General features: G+C 43.7%; 1 protein-coding gene and 1 pseudogene across 4 annotated transcripts in view; both read right to left on the minus strand.

Moving 5' to 3' along the window:
* Window positions 1-18,739, minus strand: part of LOC140731478 (arf-GAP with SH3 domain, ANK repeat and PH domain-containing protein 1-like) — a 424,608-nt gene that overhangs the window by 93,228 nt on the left and 312,641 nt on the right. For all 4 annotated transcript variants that reach the window (XM_073052979.1, XM_073052971.1, XM_073052959.1 and 1 more), the window contains exons 17-18: window positions 14,622-14,755; window positions 3,461-3,552 (exon numbers count right to left, since the gene is read on the minus strand). In XM_073052979.1, coding sequence (XP_072909080.1) covers window positions 3,461-3,552; window positions 14,622-14,755 — 226 coding nt within the window. The remainder of the gene's footprint in view (window positions 1-3,460; window positions 3,553-14,621; window positions 14,756-18,739) is intronic.
* On the minus strand, window positions 7,707-14,605 carry LOC140736255 (bifunctional methylenetetrahydrofolate dehydrogenase/cyclohydrolase, mitochondrial pseudogene; annotated as a pseudogene).

Here is an 18,739-nt window from a genome sequence, read left to right on the forward strand (position 1 = left end):
GCGTCAAATGTTGTAGAGAGAAGCAAACAGATTGGGTTAGAGGAATTCTAAATCAGCCATGATGGAAAGGTGGAACAGACTCGATGGGCCGAATGGTCTTATTGCCTTGTGAAGTAACATTATATCAAAGGTAAGCTATCATTTCAATAGTTCAGTGTGAAACGATTTTTATCATCAATAGTCTGATTTGACAGTCGTATTTTTATAATTTTCATATCAAAGTTATGCAACCTCTAGTAAAATATTAGCCAGGATTGCAAAGTTCTCCGGAGCAATGAATACATCAAAAGCTATGCTAAAAATCCCTTAAAAGATGTATGAAGAGAGTAAAATGAAAGATAGGAAGATACACAGAGCAGACACAACCAAAATGGGTGTGATACATTGACAATGTAGTGATGCACTAATAGATATTTAGGCTGTAGGCACTGAAGGTGCAGTGTATACATACTGGAAAATGTGCCACCTGTGAATTAAGGGTAACTTTAGGAATTCAAGGAGGGACAAAGGGCTGACTACCACAGTGTGAGGTGTGGCATATCAGGGCACTTGGGTGCATCAGGGAGGATCTTGATCTTATAGACTGGGGATAAGTGAGCTCTCTGTGGTGGAAAATGGATGTGACAAGAGTGTCATTCTCTTATTCTAAATGTCCCCCACACACACCCCCATCCCAATGCCAACCTAAACGTTCTGTCCACCCTAGCCCCTTTTCCTGGCTGTGTATGAAAAACATATTTTCATAATAGCGACCAAAAAGTTTAAGTTAGTTGGGATGTTGTTGATGACAGAGGGCAGTTAGGGGTCAGGTTAGAGTTCAAGAACAGGGATGTGGGGGAGTTAAAGGTCATGCTGGAATCAAGGCCTCTGCTCTGCGCTACACGGTCAGTGACGTGGATGTAGAACGAAGGATAACAGAGACTGGATGCTGGGCCAGCAGGCCAGCGAGAATGACTGCCAAAGCCAATGAGAATGAGTTCAGTGAGTTCCAGGATCAGAGTTCCATGCATTTAAGAGGCATGAGAGCTGTTGACTCTCTAAGTACACAAGTCAGCAAGACCAGAGTTTGAGGCCAAGTGTTTCGGGTCCTGTCACTGGTGAGTCCAGAGTTCAAGGCCTGGAGCTCAGAGCCTTCATTCGTCATCAGCGAGGTCCGGCACTGAAGCGCAAAACTTGATCGGATCTTTGGAAGTTGAGGCCCGATGGCCAGAACCCTGAGTCTGTATGTCCAGTAGGTAAGTCAGAGGCTTCTGTGAATTCATGAGTCCAGTGGAGGCCGGAGACAGCCTGGCCTGGGGTTGGTGCTTCTTGTTCTGTGAACAGAGAGGGCATGCTACGTGTGGCGACACTTACTGGCTGCCCCCAGCACATCTTTAGGTTGTGTTGGTTGTTAATGTTATACGTTTTGATGTGAGTAATACAAATGAATCTGTATCAATGACTACTTGGACTAATTCTCAGGATACACCAAATGGAATTCTGAAAAAGGACACCAGTATCTCATGCATAACTTTTGTACAATCAAGTCAGGCATGGAAAGCCAATCAGTTTGGGAACTGTCCATTCAAATTTCGAGACTGCAATAAGGCAATGCAGAGAAAAATTGTCTGGGCTATAAATTGTCAAGAGCATAAATAAATTCCTGCATGGGAACACTTTGAAATACCTTGGTTATTTGAACAAATATCAAAAATACTAGAAAAAACATTCAAGCCAAATTTCAAAGTTGAAAGTAAACTAATTATCAAATTACATGTTACCATATAGTACCGTGAGATTAATTTTCTTGCATGCATTCACAGTAGAAAAAACAGATACAACTGAATCAATGAAAAACTACACACGAAGAGTTGCAAACAAATTAATGTATAAATGATGAACTATGCAAATACAAAATAAAACAAATAATAAATAACTAACTAACTAACTAACTAACAAACACCGAGCAACATGAATTGTAGAGAATATGAGAGTGAGTCTATAGGCTGTGAAATCAGTTCAGTGTTGAAGTCAGTGAAGCTACCACACTGGTTCAGGAGCCTAATGGTTGAATCTCCAGTGGACTCACGGATTCACAGAAGCCTCCGACTTCCCAGTAGACATGCAGACTCGCAGATTCAGGGCTCTGGCCAGCAGGTCTCAACTTCTGAGCATCCGATCAAGCTTTGTGTTTCAGTCTTTGGTATGAATCCCAGGGCTTGCTGAGGATGACGAATGAAGGCCTTGAGCTCCAGGCCTCCAACTCCAGACTTGCCAATGACAGGACCTGGAACACTAGGCCTCTAATTCTGATTTTGCTGGTTCAGGAGCCCGATGGTGATGATTGTTCCTTAACATAGTGGTGTGGGACCCAAGGATCCTGTAGATCCTTCTCAATGGCAGCAAACATACAAGAACAATAAGAACAAACATATTGGGTCACACACACACACAAAATGCTGGAAGAACTCAGCAAGTCATCAATGGAGAGAAATAAACAGTCGACATTTCAGGCCAAGTCCCTTCATCAGGACAGAATCTGGTTGCTTCACTCTTCCTTTCCAGTCTTGATGAAGGGTCTCAGCCCAAAACGTTAACCGTTTATTCCTCTTCATAGATGCTGCCTGACCTGTTGAGTTCCTCCTGCATTTTCTTTGTGTGTAATTCCGGATTTCTAGTATCTGCAAAATTTATTGTGTTTAAAATATAATGGGGGCCTGGACTTCCACATCATGGGCAATTCTGAGAAGCTGCAAGCCAAGTGACTAAGAAATAGAATCTCCCAAAGTTCACTCTTGTACTCGAATTGCTTAATAACAATAGTAATGACATACCATATGGTACTCCATGGGCTTAGATTTTGCCAGGAGGTCTGAACAAAGTAGCTAACAGATTCTTGCTGTGGAACCCAGCAGCAAAGCATGAACTTACTAGAAGTCCCCACCATTTGAATTAGAACATCTGCCTGCAGATCCAGCACCTCAATGGACCTGCTGTAAGATCTGCAGGTTCATTTATCTGTGTGGATTTTATGACTGCAAGGAAGTAAGGTAAGAGTAAAGTAAATGTTGATATTTTTAACTATTTATGCTTGCAGTAAGGTTTTCAGTTATTTAAAAGAATGACCTGAAATAATTACTTTCAAAAATTAGCATATTTTTGTTTTGAATATGCTTTGAATACCTAATTGCATTGTACGGAGCCCCAGAGTCTAATAAGTCCAAGAGACTTTGCCAGAAAGTGTTTTTTTCCTAACATGCCTTAGGGAAGGATAACTAGATTTCTGTACAATGAGAGCTCATGCCAAAATTCAGACCACTTTAACTGGTTGGTACATGGGCTAAAACTAATAAAATCACTTTCTAGTATGAGGAACAAAATTACACAATTTAATTCAAACCAATGCACACAAAATAAATAAGAATGCCCTCACCATTGTCACCTATTTCTAAATCACCTTAACTTTCACAAGTGTACTTACATGTCACTGTGTGGAGTGGGCTTTGGTGATGGATGCGGCAGACTGGCTTCCAGAATTTCATTAAAACTGGTATTTCCTACGTTCTTGGCCAGCTGAAAAAACAAATGTTTCTGTTTTAGTCTTTTCTAAAAGTCACAATCGATGTACCAAAAGAATAATTTTTAATTGAAGTTGATTAATAAACAGGTTCTGTAAAATTTCAAAGGTCCATCTGGTCTATTGGTTCCACACACAACAAATACATTAACCCTTCCTTTACTTAACTATTTCTGAATCAGAACCAATTTTATTAATACTGCCAAGTCATGAAATTTGTTGCTTTGTAGCAGCAGTACAATAGAATACATAAAAAATGGATAAGTTACAATAAGAAATACAGTGCAAAAGTACAGTAGTTTTCATGGTGCATTCAGAAATCATAAGACCATAAGACATAGAAGCAGAAGTACTTATAAATGTTACAAATAATAAGGGTCCCAGCACTGATCCCAAATGGCCTAGTTCTGCTCTCATGTCTTGCAGCACCATAGACCATAAGGTTTTGGAGCAGAAGTAGGCCATTTGGCCCATCGATTTTCTAAATGGGCGTTCTTCAATCCTGAAGTTGTACCCTCTCTTGTTCTAGACTCCCCAAGCACGGGAATTAACTTTGCCATATCTAATCCGTTCAGGCCTTTTAACATTAGGAATGTTTCTATGAGATCCCCCCCCCCCACCCCCCCATTTTCCTGAACTCCAGTGAATACAGCCCAAGAGCTGCCAGACGTTCCTCATACAGTAACCCTTTCATTCCTGGAATCATTCTCGTGAATCTTCTCTGAACCCTCTCCAATGTCAGTATATCTTTTCTAAAATAAGGAGCCCAAAACTGCACACAATACTCCAAGTGTGGTTTCATAAGTGCCTTACAGAGCATCAACATCACATCCCTGCTCTTAAACTCTATATCTCTAGAAATGAATGCCAACATTGCAATCACCTGTTTCACCATCAACTCAACGTGGAGGTTAACCTTCAGGGTATCCTGCACAAGGACTCCCAAGTCCCTTTGCATCACTGCATTTTGAATTCTTTCCCCATCTAAATAATAGTCTGCCCGTTTATTTCCAACACCAAAGTGCATGACCATACACTTTCCAACACTGTATTTCATTTGCCACTTTTTTGCTCATTCCCCTAAACTATCTATGTCTCTCTGCAGGCTCTCTACTTCTTCAACACCACCTGCTCCTCCACCTATTTTTGTATCATTGGCAAATTTAGCCATGAATCTATTAATGCTACAGCCCAAATCATTGACATGCATCATAAAAAGCAACAGTCCCAACACTGACCTCTGTGGAACTCCACTGGTAACTGGCAGCCAGCCAGAATAGGATCCCTTTATTCCCACTCTGTTTTCTGCCGACTAGCCAATGCTCCACCCATGCTAGTAACTTCCCTGTAATTCCATGGGCTCTTATCTTGCTCAGCAGTCTCATGTGTGGCACCTTGTCAAAGGCCTTCTGAAAATCTAAGTACACCACATCTAATGCATTTCCTTTGTCAACTCTGTTTGTAGTTTCCTCAAAAAATTGCAGTAGGTTTGTCAGGCAGGATTTTCCTGTCAGGAAACCATGTTGGCTTTGGCCTATCTTGTCATGTGCCTCCAGGTACGCCGTGACCTCATTCTTAACAATCGATCCCAACAACTTCCCAACCACTGATATCAGGCTAACAGGTCTAGTTTCCTTTCTGCTGCCTCCCACCTTTCTTAAATAGCAGAGTAAGATTTGCATTTTTCCAGTCATCCGGTACAATGCCAGAGTCTATCGATTCTTGAAAGATCATTGTTAATGCCTCCACAATCTCTCAAACCACTTCCTTCAGAACCCGAGGGTGCATTCCATCAAATCTAAGAGATTTATCCACCCTCAGACCATTAAGCTTCCTGAGCTCCTTTTTAGTCATAATTTTCACTGCACAGACTTCACTTTCCTGACACTCTTGAATGTCTGGCATATTGCAGATGTCTTCCACTGTGAAGACTGAAGAAAAATACGTATTCAGTTCCTCTGCCATCTCTGCGTCTCTCATTACAATACCTCCAGCGTCATTTTCTATTGGTCCTATATCTACCCTCAACTCTCTTTTACTTAAAAAAAGATTTTAATATCTTCTTTGATATTAGTCACCAGCTTCCTTTCATAATTCATTTTTTCTTCCTAATGAACTTCCTAAGTTTCCTTCTGCAAGTTCTTAAAAGTTTCCCATTTGTCTATCTTCCCACTAACTTTGACTTCCTTGTATGCTCTCTTTATAACCATATAATCATATAACAATCACAGCACGGAAACAGGCCATTCCGGCCCTCCTAGTCCGTGCCGAACTCTTAATCTCACCTAGTCCCACCTACCCGCACTCAGCCCATAACCCTCCACTCCTTTCCTGTCCATATACCTATCCAATTTTACCTTAAATGATACAACTGAACTGGCCTCTACTACTTCTACAGGAAGCTCATTCCACACAGCTATCACTCTCTGAGTAAAGAAATACCCCCTCGTGTTTCCCTTAAACTTCTGCCCCCTAACTCTCAAATCACGTCCTCTCGTTTGAATCTCCCCTACTCTCAATGGAAACAGCCTATTCACGTCAACTCTATCTATCCCTCTCAACATTTTAAATACCTCGATCAAATCCCCCCTCATCCTTCTACGCTCCAATGAATAGAGACCTAACTTGTTCAACCTTTCTCTGTAACTTAAGTGCTGAAACCCAGATAACATCCTAGCAAATTGTCTCTGCACTCTCTCTAATTTATTGATATCTTTCCTATAATTCGGTGACCAGAACTGTACACAATATTCCAAATTTGGCCTTACCAATGCCTTGTACAATTTTAACATTACATCCCAACTTCTGTACTCAATGCTCTGATTTATAAAGGCCAGCGTTCCAAAAGCCTTCTTCACCACCCTATCTACATGAGACTCCACCTTCAGGGAACTATGCACTGTTATTCCTAGATCTCTCTGTTCCACTGCATTCCTCAATGCCCTACCATTTACCCTGTATGTTCTATTTGGATTATTCCTGCCAAAATGTAGAACCTCACACTTCTCAGCATTAAACTCCATCTGCCAACGTTCAGCCCATTCTTCTAACCGGCATAAATCTCCCTGCAAGCTTTGAAAACCCACCTCATTATCCACAACACCTCCTACCTTAGTATCATCGGCATACTTACTAATCCAATTTACCACCCCATCATCCAGATCATTTATGTATATTACAAACAACATTGGGCCCAAAACAGATCCCTGAGGCACCCCGCTAGTCACCGGCCTCCATCCCGATAAACAATTATCCACCACTACTCTCTGGCATCTCCCATCTAGCCACTGTTGAATCCATTTTATTACTCCAGAATTAATACCTAACGACTGAACCTTCTTAACTAACCTTCCATGTGGAACTTTGTCAAAGGCCTTGCTGAAGTCCATATAGACTACATCCACTGCCTTACCCTCGTCAACATTCCTCGTAACTTCTTCAAAAAATTCAATAAGGTTTGTCAAACATGACCTTCCATGCACAAATCCATGCTGGTTACTCCTAATCAGATCCTGTCTATCCAGATAATTATAAATACTATCTCTAAGAATACTTTCCATTAATTTACCCACCACTGATGTCAAACTGACAGGTCTATAATTGCCAGGCTTACTTCTAGAACCCTTTTTAAACAATGGAACCACATGAGCAATACGCCAATCCTCCGGCACAATCCCCGTTTCTAATGACATCTGAAAGATCTCCGTCAGAGCTCCTGCTATCTCTACACAAACTTCCCTCAAGGTCCTGGGGAATATCCTGTCAGGACCCGGAGATTTATCCACTTTTAAATTTCTTAAAAGCGCCAGTACTTCCACCTCTTTAGCTTTTACTTTGGCTCTGACTTCATCTGTCAGCCTTGTCAGTGTCCATCTTCCATTCAAAAATTTCTTCCTATTTGGAATATATCTGTCTTGCACTTCTCTCATTTTTCGCAGAAACTCCAGCCATTGCTGCTCTGCTGTCTTTCCTGCTAGTGTTCCTTTCCAGTCAACCTTGGTCGGTTCCCCTCTCACGCCATTCTAATTTCCTTCATTTCTCTGAAAAACTGACACATTGGGATTTAACTTCTTCTTCTCAAATTTCAAAGTGAACTCGATCATATTGTGATCACTGTTTCCTAAGGGTTCCTTAACCTTAAGCTCTCTTATCACCGCCAGATCATTGCACAATAACCAATCCAGCACAGCCGATCCCCTAGTGGGCTCAACAACAAACTGTTCTAAAAAGCAAAAATACAACTGCAGATGCTGTGGATCAAAGAATACGTACACAATGCTGGAAGAACTCAGCAGGTCAGGCAGCATCCGTGAGAAAAGGGTAGCCAACGTTTCGGGCCGAGACCCTTCATCAGGAATGGGGGGGGGGGGGAGAAGAGAGGGGCGAAGCCCCGTAACAGAGATAGGGGAGGGGGTAGGGCCTAGAGGCGCCAGGTGGAAAACCAATCAGAGGAAAGATAAAGGGGGGAGGCGGAGGGGATAAGCATGAAAGAACTGTAGAGATAAAGAAGCAGAAAGTTGAAAGGGGAGAGAGGCAAAAAGGGACCTGGGATAGGGGAAGGGGGAGGGGGAGGGAATTACCAGAAATTGGAGAATTCAATGTTCATACCACCAGGCTGGAGGCTACCCAGACGGTGGATGAGGTGTTGCTCCTCCAACCTGAGTTTGGCCTCATCATGGCAGTAGAGGAGGCCATGTATGGACATATCTAGATGGGAATGAGAGGCAGGGTTGAAGTGGGTGGCAACCGGGAGGTCTCGACGAAGCAGTCCCCCAATCTGCGCCGGGTCTCGCCGATGTAGAGGAGGCCGCACCGGGAGCACCGGATGCAATAGCCGACTCCAGCAGACTCGCAGGTGAAGTGTTGCCTCACCTGGAAGGACTGTTTATGGCCCGGAATGGTGGTAAGGGGTGAGGTGTGGGGACAGGTGTAGCATTTGTGCTTGCAAGGATAAGTGCCAGGTGGGAGTTCTGTGGGGAGGGACGTGTGGACCAGATAGTTGTGGAGGGAACGATCCCTGTGAAAAGCTGAGAGGGGTAGGGAGGGAAAAATGTGCTTGGTGGTGGCGGAAGTTCCGGAGGATAATGTGTTGGATCCGGAGGCTGGTGGGGTGGTAGGTGAGGACAAGGGGAACCCTATCCCTGTTGTGGTGACAGGAAGATTGGTTAAGGCCTGAAGTGCGGGAAGTGGAGGAGATGTGGGTGAGGGCATTTTTGTTGACTCCAGAAGGGAAACCACAATCCTGAAAGAAAGAGGACATTTGAGAAGTCCTGGAATGGAAAGCCTCATCCTGGGAGCAGATGTGGCGGAGACGGAGGAACTGGGAACAGGGAATGGCATTTTTGCATTGGGCAGGATGGGAAGAGGTATAGTCAAGATAGTTATGGGAGTCAGTGGGTTTGTAGAAGATGTCAGTGGATAGTCTGTCTCCAGAGATGGAGACCGAGAGATCAAGAAAGGGGAGAGAAGTGTCCGAGATGGACCAAGTGAATTTGAGGGCTGGGTGAAAGTTAGAGGCAAAGTTGATGAAATTGACGAGCTCAGCATGGGTGCAGGAAGCAGCACCAATGCAGTTGTCAATGTAGCGGAGGAAAAGTTGGGGAGTGGTGCCAGTATAGATTTGGAGCATAGACTGTTCCACATAACCCACAAAGAGGCAGGCATAGCTGGGGCCCATGCGAGTGCCCATGGCTATGCCCTTGATCTGGAAAAAGTGGGAAGAACCAAAGGAGAAGTTATTGAGAGTTAGAACAAGCTCCACCAACTGGAGGAGTGTGGTGGTGCTGGGGAACTGGTGGGGTCTGTTATCCAAAAGGTAGCGGAGGGCTTTGAGGCCTTCTTGATAGGGGACGGATGTTCTAAAAAGCCATCCCTTAGACATTCAACAAATTCTCTCTCTTGAAGTCCAGTAGTGGCTTGGTATTCCCAATTCATTTTCATGTTAAAATCCCCAACAATTATCATAACATTGCCCTTCTGACACGCCTTTTCTATCTCCTGCTGTAATTTGTAATCCACATCCCAGCTGCTGTTTGGAGGCCTGTACACAACTGCCTTTTACCCTTGTCATTTCTTAACTCAACTCATAGAGTCCACACCTTCTGATCCTGTGTCATCCCTAATGATTTAATATTATTTCTTATACACAGAGCTACACCACCACCTCTGCCTACAAATCTAACTTTCCAGTACACCATGTATCCTTAGACATTCAACTCTCAGTAGTAGCCATCTTTCAGCCAAGTTTCAGAGATGGCCACAATGTCATACTTGCCAATCTGTAGGTGAATTTCAAGATCGTCCATTTTATTTCTTAAGCTGTGTGCATTCAAATACAACACTTTCAGTCCAGTATTTGTTGCTTTCTGATTTTAACTGCACCACACCTCTATTACCCTGATGGCAGATGGGAAGAAGCTGCTCCTGAAATGTTGAGTCTTCAGGCTCCTGAACCTTGATGGTAGTGATGAGAAGAGGTCATGTCCTGGATGCTGACAGTTTCCAGGTAAGTAGTTCCACAACTTCATAATCCTGAAGTCTAACTAAATCATACGCACTTAAACCACTGCACTTTGTCCCCTCAATCACCACAAGGGATTCTGAATGGAAATAGGATTGATGCTTTTGAACCACAAGCAAGAGAAAATCTACAGATGCTGGAAATCTGAGCAACCATATAAAATGCTGGACGAACTCAGCAGGCTAGGCAGCATCTATGGAAAAATGTAGAGCTGACGTTTCGGGCCAAAATCCTTCAGCAGGACTGGAGAAAAAAAGATATGGAGTAGATTTGCAAGGTGGAGGAAGGGGAGAGAGAAACGCCAGGCAATAGGTGAAACTTGGAGGGGGAGGGATGAAGCAAAGAGCTAGGAAGTTGATTGGTGAAAGAGACAGAAGGCCATGGAAGAAAGAAAAAACGGGGTGGGGGGAAGGAGCACCAGAGGGAGGCAATGGGCAGGCAAGTAGATAACATGAGAGAGGGACAAGAGGATGGGAAATGGTGACGTGGGAGAGGAGGGAGGCATTCCTGGAGGTTTGAGAAATTGATGTTCACACCATCAGTTTGGAGGTTACCTAAACAAAATATAAGGTGTTGTTCCTCCGACCTAAGTATAGCCATTTTTCAACAGTGGAGGAGGCCATGGATGGGCATATCAGAGTGGGAATGGGAAGAGGAATTAAAATGAGTGGCCACTGGGAGATCCCGCCTGTTCTGGTGGACAGAGCGTAGATGCTCAACGAATTGCTCTCCCAATCTACGTCAGGTGTCACCGATATAAAAGAGGCCACACCGGGAGTACCGAACACAATATATGACCCCAAAAGACTCACAGGTGAAGTGTCAACTCACTTGGAGGGACAGTTTGGGACCCTGAATAGTAGTGAGAGAGGTGTTGTGGGGGCAGATGTAGCACTTGTTCTGCTTGCAAGGATAAGTGCCAGGAGGGAGATCAATGGGTCAGGACGAATGGAAAAGGGAGTCATGTAGGGAGTGAACACTGTGAAGGTTTCAGAGAATTATGTGCTGGTCACGGAGGCTGATGGGGTGGTAGGTGAGGACAAGAGGAACCCTATCCCTGGTAGTGTGGCAGAAGGATGGGGTAAGAGCAGACGTGTGTGAAATGGAAGAGATGCGGTTGAGGGCAGCATTGATGGTGGAGGAAGGGAAGCCACTTTCTTTGAAAACTTCTTGGTTCTAGAATGTAAAGCCTCATCCTGAGAGCAGATGCTGCGGAGATGGAGGAACTGAGAGAAGGGGATGGTGTTTTTACAAGTAACAGGGTGGAACAAGGTATAGTCTAGGTAGCTGTGAGAGTCCATTGGTTTATGATAGACATTGGTGGATAAGCTGTCGAGAGAGAGAGAGAGTAAGATCAAGAAAGGGAAGGGAAGTGTTGGAAATGGATCAGGTGAATTATAGGGCACGGTGGAAGTTGGAGGACAAGTGGATGAAATCAACGAGTTCAGCACGGGTGCAGGAAGCAACACCAATACAGTTGTCAATGTAGCATAGGAAAAGTGGTCACCAGTGTAGGCTTGGGACACAGACAGTTCCACGTAGCTGACAAACAGGCAGACATAGCTGGGACCCATGTGATTGCCTGTGGCTACCCCTTTTGTTTGAAGGAAGTGGGAGGACCCAAAGGAGAAATTATTTAGAGTGAAGATTAGTTCCACTAGGTGGAGGGGAACTGGTTGGGTCTGGTGTCCAGAAAGAAACGGAGAGCTTTGAGGTATTTCTGGTGGGCGATGGAGTTGTACAGCGACTGGACATCCATAGTAAAAATAAGATGATGGGAGCCAGGAAACCTGAAATCCTTGAAAAGATCAAGAGTGTGTGAGGTGTCACGGATGTAGGTGGGAGGGAACTGAACAAGGGGGGATAAAACAGAGTTGAAGTATGCTGATATGAGCTCAGTCGGGCAGGAACGAGCTGAAACAATGGGTCTACCTGGACAAGCAGGTTTGTGGATTTGGGGTAGGAGGTAGAAATGAGAGGTATGGGATGCAGGAACTATGAGGTTGGTGGCAGTGGATGGGAGATCCCCAGAGTCAATAAAGTTGATGATGGTGTGTGAGACAATGGTCTGGTGTTTCTTAGTGGGGTCCTGTTTGAAGAGCAAGTAAGAGGTGGTGTCTGAGAGCTGGCGCTGGGCCTCAGCAAGGTAGAGGTCAGTTCGCCAGACTACTACAGCACCTCTCTTATCTGCCAGTCTGATGGTGAGGTTAGGCTTAGTGCAGAGGGAGTGGAGAGCAGAGCGTTTGGAAGGAGTGAGGTTGGAAAGGGAGAGAGCAGTGTTGAAGTCTAGACCGTTTATGTCCCATCAGCAGTTGGCAATGAAAAGGTCCAGAGCAGGCAAAAGACCAGGGTGGTGTGTCCAAAAGAGAAGGAGGGTTGAAGATGGGAGGAGGGATCATTGGTGTGGGTTGGGGTGTCCTTGCTAAAGAAATAGGCTCGGAAACGGAAGAAGTGCTCAGTGTTGTGGAACTCACTGAGGTGTGGGTGCAGGGGAACAAAGAGAGGCCCTTGAGGACAGAACGTTCTGACTCATTGAGGGGAAGGTCGGAGGGAATGGTGAAAAACCGGCATGAATTAGAGCTGGGATCGGAGGGGGGGGGGGAAGGGGTTTGGTGGCGTCTGAGAAGGGAGGTTTGGAGTGTTCAGGGATGGTGGGGTGGGAAGAAGGTGGAGTCTCTGAGGCCCCAGGAGCTGGTAGTGGGACCTGAGAGAGACAGGATTGTGGAGTGATGGTGGGGAAGGGGAGACAGGGATTCCTGCGGCAGTGCGTGCAGACCCATCCTGGAGGTCAAGGCCGGAGTTGGAGTTGGTAGTTGAGCAATCGGCAGTTTTATTTTTATGAATTTAAAGTTGTAAGGTCAAAGTCAATGAAGACAGCACCGCAGATTTATACGGCCATAGAGAAATAAACAGCAGTCCAGATCCCAGATAATCTTGTAATTCTTAATTAGGATATTGTGTACAGTATTTAGCCTCATAATATTAGACAGTATGAGAGGTTATTGAACATATAACCTTTTCTCTGGTTCTTAAAAGTTGTTGCTGAATACCAGACACAAAAATCAATGCAAAAAACCTACATTTATCTTGTACATAGTAAAAGGCAAAATTACAGTTCTATGTACATAGACTGAATCTGACATTCACATTTATGCTAAGGTGTTAGTCAGTGTCACACAGCTAGTAAACCGGTCCTTTGGCCCACAGAGCGCTTGTCATCAACCATCTATTTATACCCATCCTATTTTACTCTCCCACATTCGCAACAACACCCCCAGATTTTACTCCTCACACACACACACCCCTATTAACCTACTAATCCACACATCTCTGGGATGTAGGAGGAGACTGAAGTCCCCACGTACAAAGTCCAGGATGTATTCACCTTGTGAAGGACACCGCAGTAACAGGACAACCGGATCTTCCGTGAATGACTGAGCTCAACATGCGACAGGATGCAATGACCCTGAGGGGAAGTGGCTAGTGATATGTGTCCACAACTCCAGAAGACAACGTGAAGGAAACATTACACAAGTGACAGCTTGCAGTGAATATAAATGAATACAGATAACAACAATATCTTTTACATAGAAAGTTTAACTGTGCTCCAGAGAGGGAGAGAGATTGCTTCAGCTGATGACTTGGGCTCATCCTCAGTAGGTTACTGACTTCTTGGCCATGATCATAGTGTTCTTTATGAGCGTTGCTACAGTCACCAGACCCACTCCACCAGGGACAGGGATAATGTAACTTGCCTTCTTGATCTCTTCAAAATCAGAATCTCCTACCAACGTAGTCTTTCCTGTTACAGGATCCTGTACATGACTGATGCCAAAAGTATTACAACTGTTCCCTCCTTGATCATATCAGCAGTGATCACTTTTGGAATTCCTGCATCCATGATGACAACATCTGTCAGAAGGAGGATGTGAGCCATCAGTTGCTCCTAGGGTGTGAACCTGTGGCTGACTGTCACTGTGGCACACTGCCCGGTCTCTCGTGCCTTCCATGAGTGGGAAGGAGAATGGCAATGGGCATCCCGACATTCTTCAGCCTTATCACGACCACCACGTTCTTACCAAACTTCTTGATCCCAGTCCTTTTAATCATTCCCCAGACCCCTGCGGGGGTGGACAGGAGAATCGTCTGTTGATCCAAGCAGACTTCCAACATTGACAATATGAAACCTATCTACGTCCTTCTCCAGAGTGTCAGCATTACAGATGGAATGTATTATACCGTCAAAAGTGCAGCTGATGCTGGAAATTGAAACAAAAGTATACTGGAAAAAGTTCAGCAGGTTAGCCAGTTGGGGGGGGGGGGGGGCTTTGGGGTTCTAACATTTAACTGTCATTTATTCTTCAGGGCACTCCTCTGTTTTCGCAGATGTTTGCGAAGGAAAAGAATTTCAGGATGTATATTGTATACTTTTATTTGAAATTAGATGTTCCTATTGAACCTATTGATATTGGAAAAAAGACCACACATGCCAAAACATTGGCACACTAATTTATTTTAGAATACATCATAATTGCCATAACTTACCAAGAGTTCAGAGGTTCCTAATTTATCCAGTTCTAGTGACTGTATTCTCGAAATATGTACTCCCATTTCTCGGTGTATTCCTGAACATTCTATACATGTCAAAATTCCTAGGTTGGTTGACAGCCAAGTTGGATCTGTACAAATACATAAAAAAGTATTCATTGTAAAACAAATCCTTCCTGCACAATATTAAGAGAATATATGGAAACTCTTGGAAATTAATAACTTCTGGTAAGATGGCAGCACTCTCAGATGCAGCAGCCTCTACGAGGCAAAGCAAAGGTGATAAATCTCTTTTTTAAACATTTGTCTTTACAATCACCACACCCTGCTGGACACTGAGTTAAAATGTTGTAGGTCTACCCCATCAGCGAGTTGATCATGCTGCAGTTTGCATCAGACAGGCACTGGAACGTGTGCGTGAAGCCGGCGTGCAGTCTAACAAGTGGTTATCTTTCTCACTTTTCTTGCGAATGCAAGATCCTGTTGGAATTGTTAATGTGGAACGCTGCATGTCTGATTCACTAGCTTATTAGCGAACGGCAGGGGAGCTGTGTGGCCTTGCTCATACTGAGGACGAGGCCTGAAGTGTACCTCACCTGCTTGCAGCCAGCAGGAGAGAGGCGTTGGAGTCGGTGTGCTGTGCGTACATGCCGGGGTCATTGCTGCCCTCCATAAGACAAGATGCATGCTATTCGACTGCACACTGCTACAACATTCATGGACTCAGGGACTTGGAATGTATATATTTTTACTGCTATCCTACATTGTTATATGTGCCTTGTGCTGCGTAGGACTGTCGGTGCTATGTTTTACATCCTGTCCTAGAGGAACGCTGTTTTGTTGGGCTGTATTCATGGGTAGTCATGCAAGGTTGAATGATAATTAAACTTGAACTTAAATGTAACATTGTTTTAAAGGTGACCTGTGTCTCAAATTTAATGCCAGATACACGTTTTGTACATTTCCGCTCTTAAATTTTCCCCATCATAGGTCATGCATTAGTTCTGCTAGTGTCAGCACTCATTTGATGCCACCATTAATAAAACACTATTCTCCTTTTCTGCCATATGGAGAAGGTAGTGAGCATATTTTGTTTACAGAAGCAAACTTATATGGCTCCATGTGAGAATCAGAATCAGCTTTATCATTGACGTACGTCTGGGAAATTTGTTGATTTGTAGTAGCAGTATTGTGCAATACGTAAGAAAATGCTACAAGTTACAATAAGAAATATGAAAAAGAGGTAAGTAGTGCAAGAAAGAGCAAAATGTAAGGTAGCATTCATGGGTTCATATTCTATTCAAAAATATGATGGCAGAGGGGAAGAAGCTTTTCATAAAATGTTGGTGTGTGTCTTCAGGCTCCCGTTCCTCCCCCTGACTGTAGCAATAAGAGGGCATGTCTTGAATGGTGGGGGTCTATGATGATGGATACCGCCTTTTTTGAGGCATTGCCTATTGAAGAAATTCTTGATGGTGATGAAGCTAGTGTCCAGAATGGAGCTGGATGAACTTACAACCCTCTACAGCTTTTTCCAATCCTGTGCACTGGTGCTTCCGAACCAGACTGCAAAGCAACCAGTCAGAATGTTCTCCACAATACATGAGGTATATAGCTGCTGGCGTGCTTCAATACATCCTGCCAGGATAGATTTTCAGAGATGTTGACACCTAAGAACCTGAAGCTGCGCACCCTCACCACTGCTGAATCCTTGATGAGACTGATATGTGATCTCCTGACTTCTCCTTCCTGAAGTCCACAATTCCTTAATCTTACTGACGCTGAGTGCAAGGTTGTTGTTGTGACTCCATCTCACCCCTATAGGCCACAACTGCACTATTTTCACAGTTAAGGACCTGATCAATCCCTCAAGGCATGGATGGCACTCAAGTGACATTCGAGGAAATACAATGCTTAAGTCTGAAACTGGATGCTTTATCTAGAAGATTTGTATTATTCCATTCAATTTGTCAGCATTCTTCTGACCAATGCTAGGATGGAGACAGCACATTCCCAGCATGGGAAAACAATCTAATAAAATCACTTAGAAAGATCTTTTAATGTGATTCCAGAATATGAACAATTGAGCTAAATAGGCATATTTGTGTAACACACACAAAATGCTGGAGGAACTCAGCAGGTTAGGCAGCATCTATAGAAGTGAATAACCAGACGTTTTGGGCAGAGACCCTTTATCAGGACTGGAAAGGAAGAGGAAAGATGGCAGAATAAGAGGATGGGAAAGGAGGACAAGCTAGAAGGAGACTGGTGAAACTGGGTGGGCTGGTACGTCTATCCATGGCCTCCTCTACTGTCAAGATGAAGCGGCACTCAGGTTGGAGGAACAACACCTTATATTCCGTCTGGATAGCCTCCAACATGATGGCATGAACACTGATTTCTCTAAGTTGCGTTAATGCCTCCTCCCCTTCTTACCCCATCCGTGATTTATTTATTCCCCCACTTTTTCTTTTCTCTCTCTGCCCCTCTCACAATCACTCCTTGCCTGTTCTCCATCTCCCTCTGGTGCTCCCCTCCCTCTTTCTTTCTCCCTAGGCCTCCCGTCCCATGATCCTTTCCCTTCTCCAGCTTTGTATCCCTTTTGCCATTCACCTTTCCAGCTCTTCGCTTCATCCCTCCCCCTCCTGTCATTTCTGATCTCCCCCTCCCCCTCTCAAATCTCTTACTGTCTCTTCTTTCAGTTAGTCCTGACGAAGGGTCTCGGCCCGAAACGTCGACTGTGCTTCTTTCTACAGATGCTGCCTGGCCTGCTGTGTTCCACCAGCATTTTGTGTGTGTTGCTTAAGTTTTTTTTTAGATCTGTACATGTAGTTGCTACATAAGAAAGATCAGATCCAAGAATGAACAGTGGCATAACAGGGGCAATTCACCAGCAGATGTACAGCAGGATATAAATTAGAAGCCAATTTACTATCTCTGACATATTTCAAGATTCAAGATTGTTCAATGTCATTTCCTGTATACAGTGTAAAGGAGGCAAATGAAATTTCGTGAATGAACGGTCATGAATCTACTCATTTAAACTTACTGGATATTGAAAGGCCTAGTTAGTGTCAATGTGGAGAGGATGTATCCTATAGTGGGAAAGTCTTGGACCACAGGGCACAGCCTCAGAATATTAGAATAGAGATGAAGGAGAATTTCTTTAGCCAATAGGTGGCGAATTTGTGGAATTCATTGCCATAGCAGTGTGGAGGACATCACTGGATATATTTATAGCAGAAGTTGATAGGTTGATTAGGAAGGTCAAAGGTTACAGGGAGAAGGCAGAAGAAAAGGTTTGAGGGGGAAAATATATCAGCCCTGACCGAATGGCTGAGCAAACTCGATGGGCAATTACCTTAATTCTACTATCTCTTATGGTCTTATAAGAGCAAGTAAGTGAATATTTGGTAATGCCAAGATGACCTTTAAACTTGTGTGGTGATTTAATCTACAAACATACAACAAACTTAACTAAATAGAGTGGATTCCAGTTAATTGGGACACATAGGGACCAGTACATTTTGGCTCAATTAAGAGGCTGCCCCAGTTAGCTGAAGTTTCATGGAAATGTTAAAAAGGCATAAAAAAAAGTCACACTACAGTTTAACAGAACAACAAATTTTGTATTTAAATGAAAACAGAACAAACCAGAACATTACCAGTACTAAAAAACTGTAATTCCTAATAGTTATCGAGGGAGGAATTCATCCATAGTGTAAGACTTTTGACTGACTATGAACATACCAGCACAGAGACCTAGTGCAGATAATGGAATGCCTTCATATAATGCATTCAACAAGGGAATTCTCCAAATCTTCTTTTTCATTGTAATAGTCAAATCTTTTAAATTCTTCCTATTTCCTAACTTGTTGAAGTAGTGAAATCATTTCATATTCACTCTCTGCCGTTTCTTGCATCTCCAACCCTGAATGCTTGAAACTATAGTGAGCAAAACGGTTCTGAATTATTTTACTGCTTATTTCTTACCAACTATCAATGACAAAAATTACTGCTTCTGAACACAAACACTTGCAATTGACAATATATATTACAGCAGCAGGTGTGTAAAAAGGGCCTGGAGGATTATTAGTGACTCCAGTGACCCCCAA

Source organism: Hemitrygon akajei, chromosome 1, assembly GCF_048418815.1.
Source record: "Hemitrygon akajei chromosome 1, sHemAka1.3, whole genome shotgun sequence".
Taxonomy (NCBI): Eukaryota; Metazoa; Chordata; class Chondrichthyes; order Myliobatiformes; family Dasyatidae; genus Hemitrygon; species Hemitrygon akajei.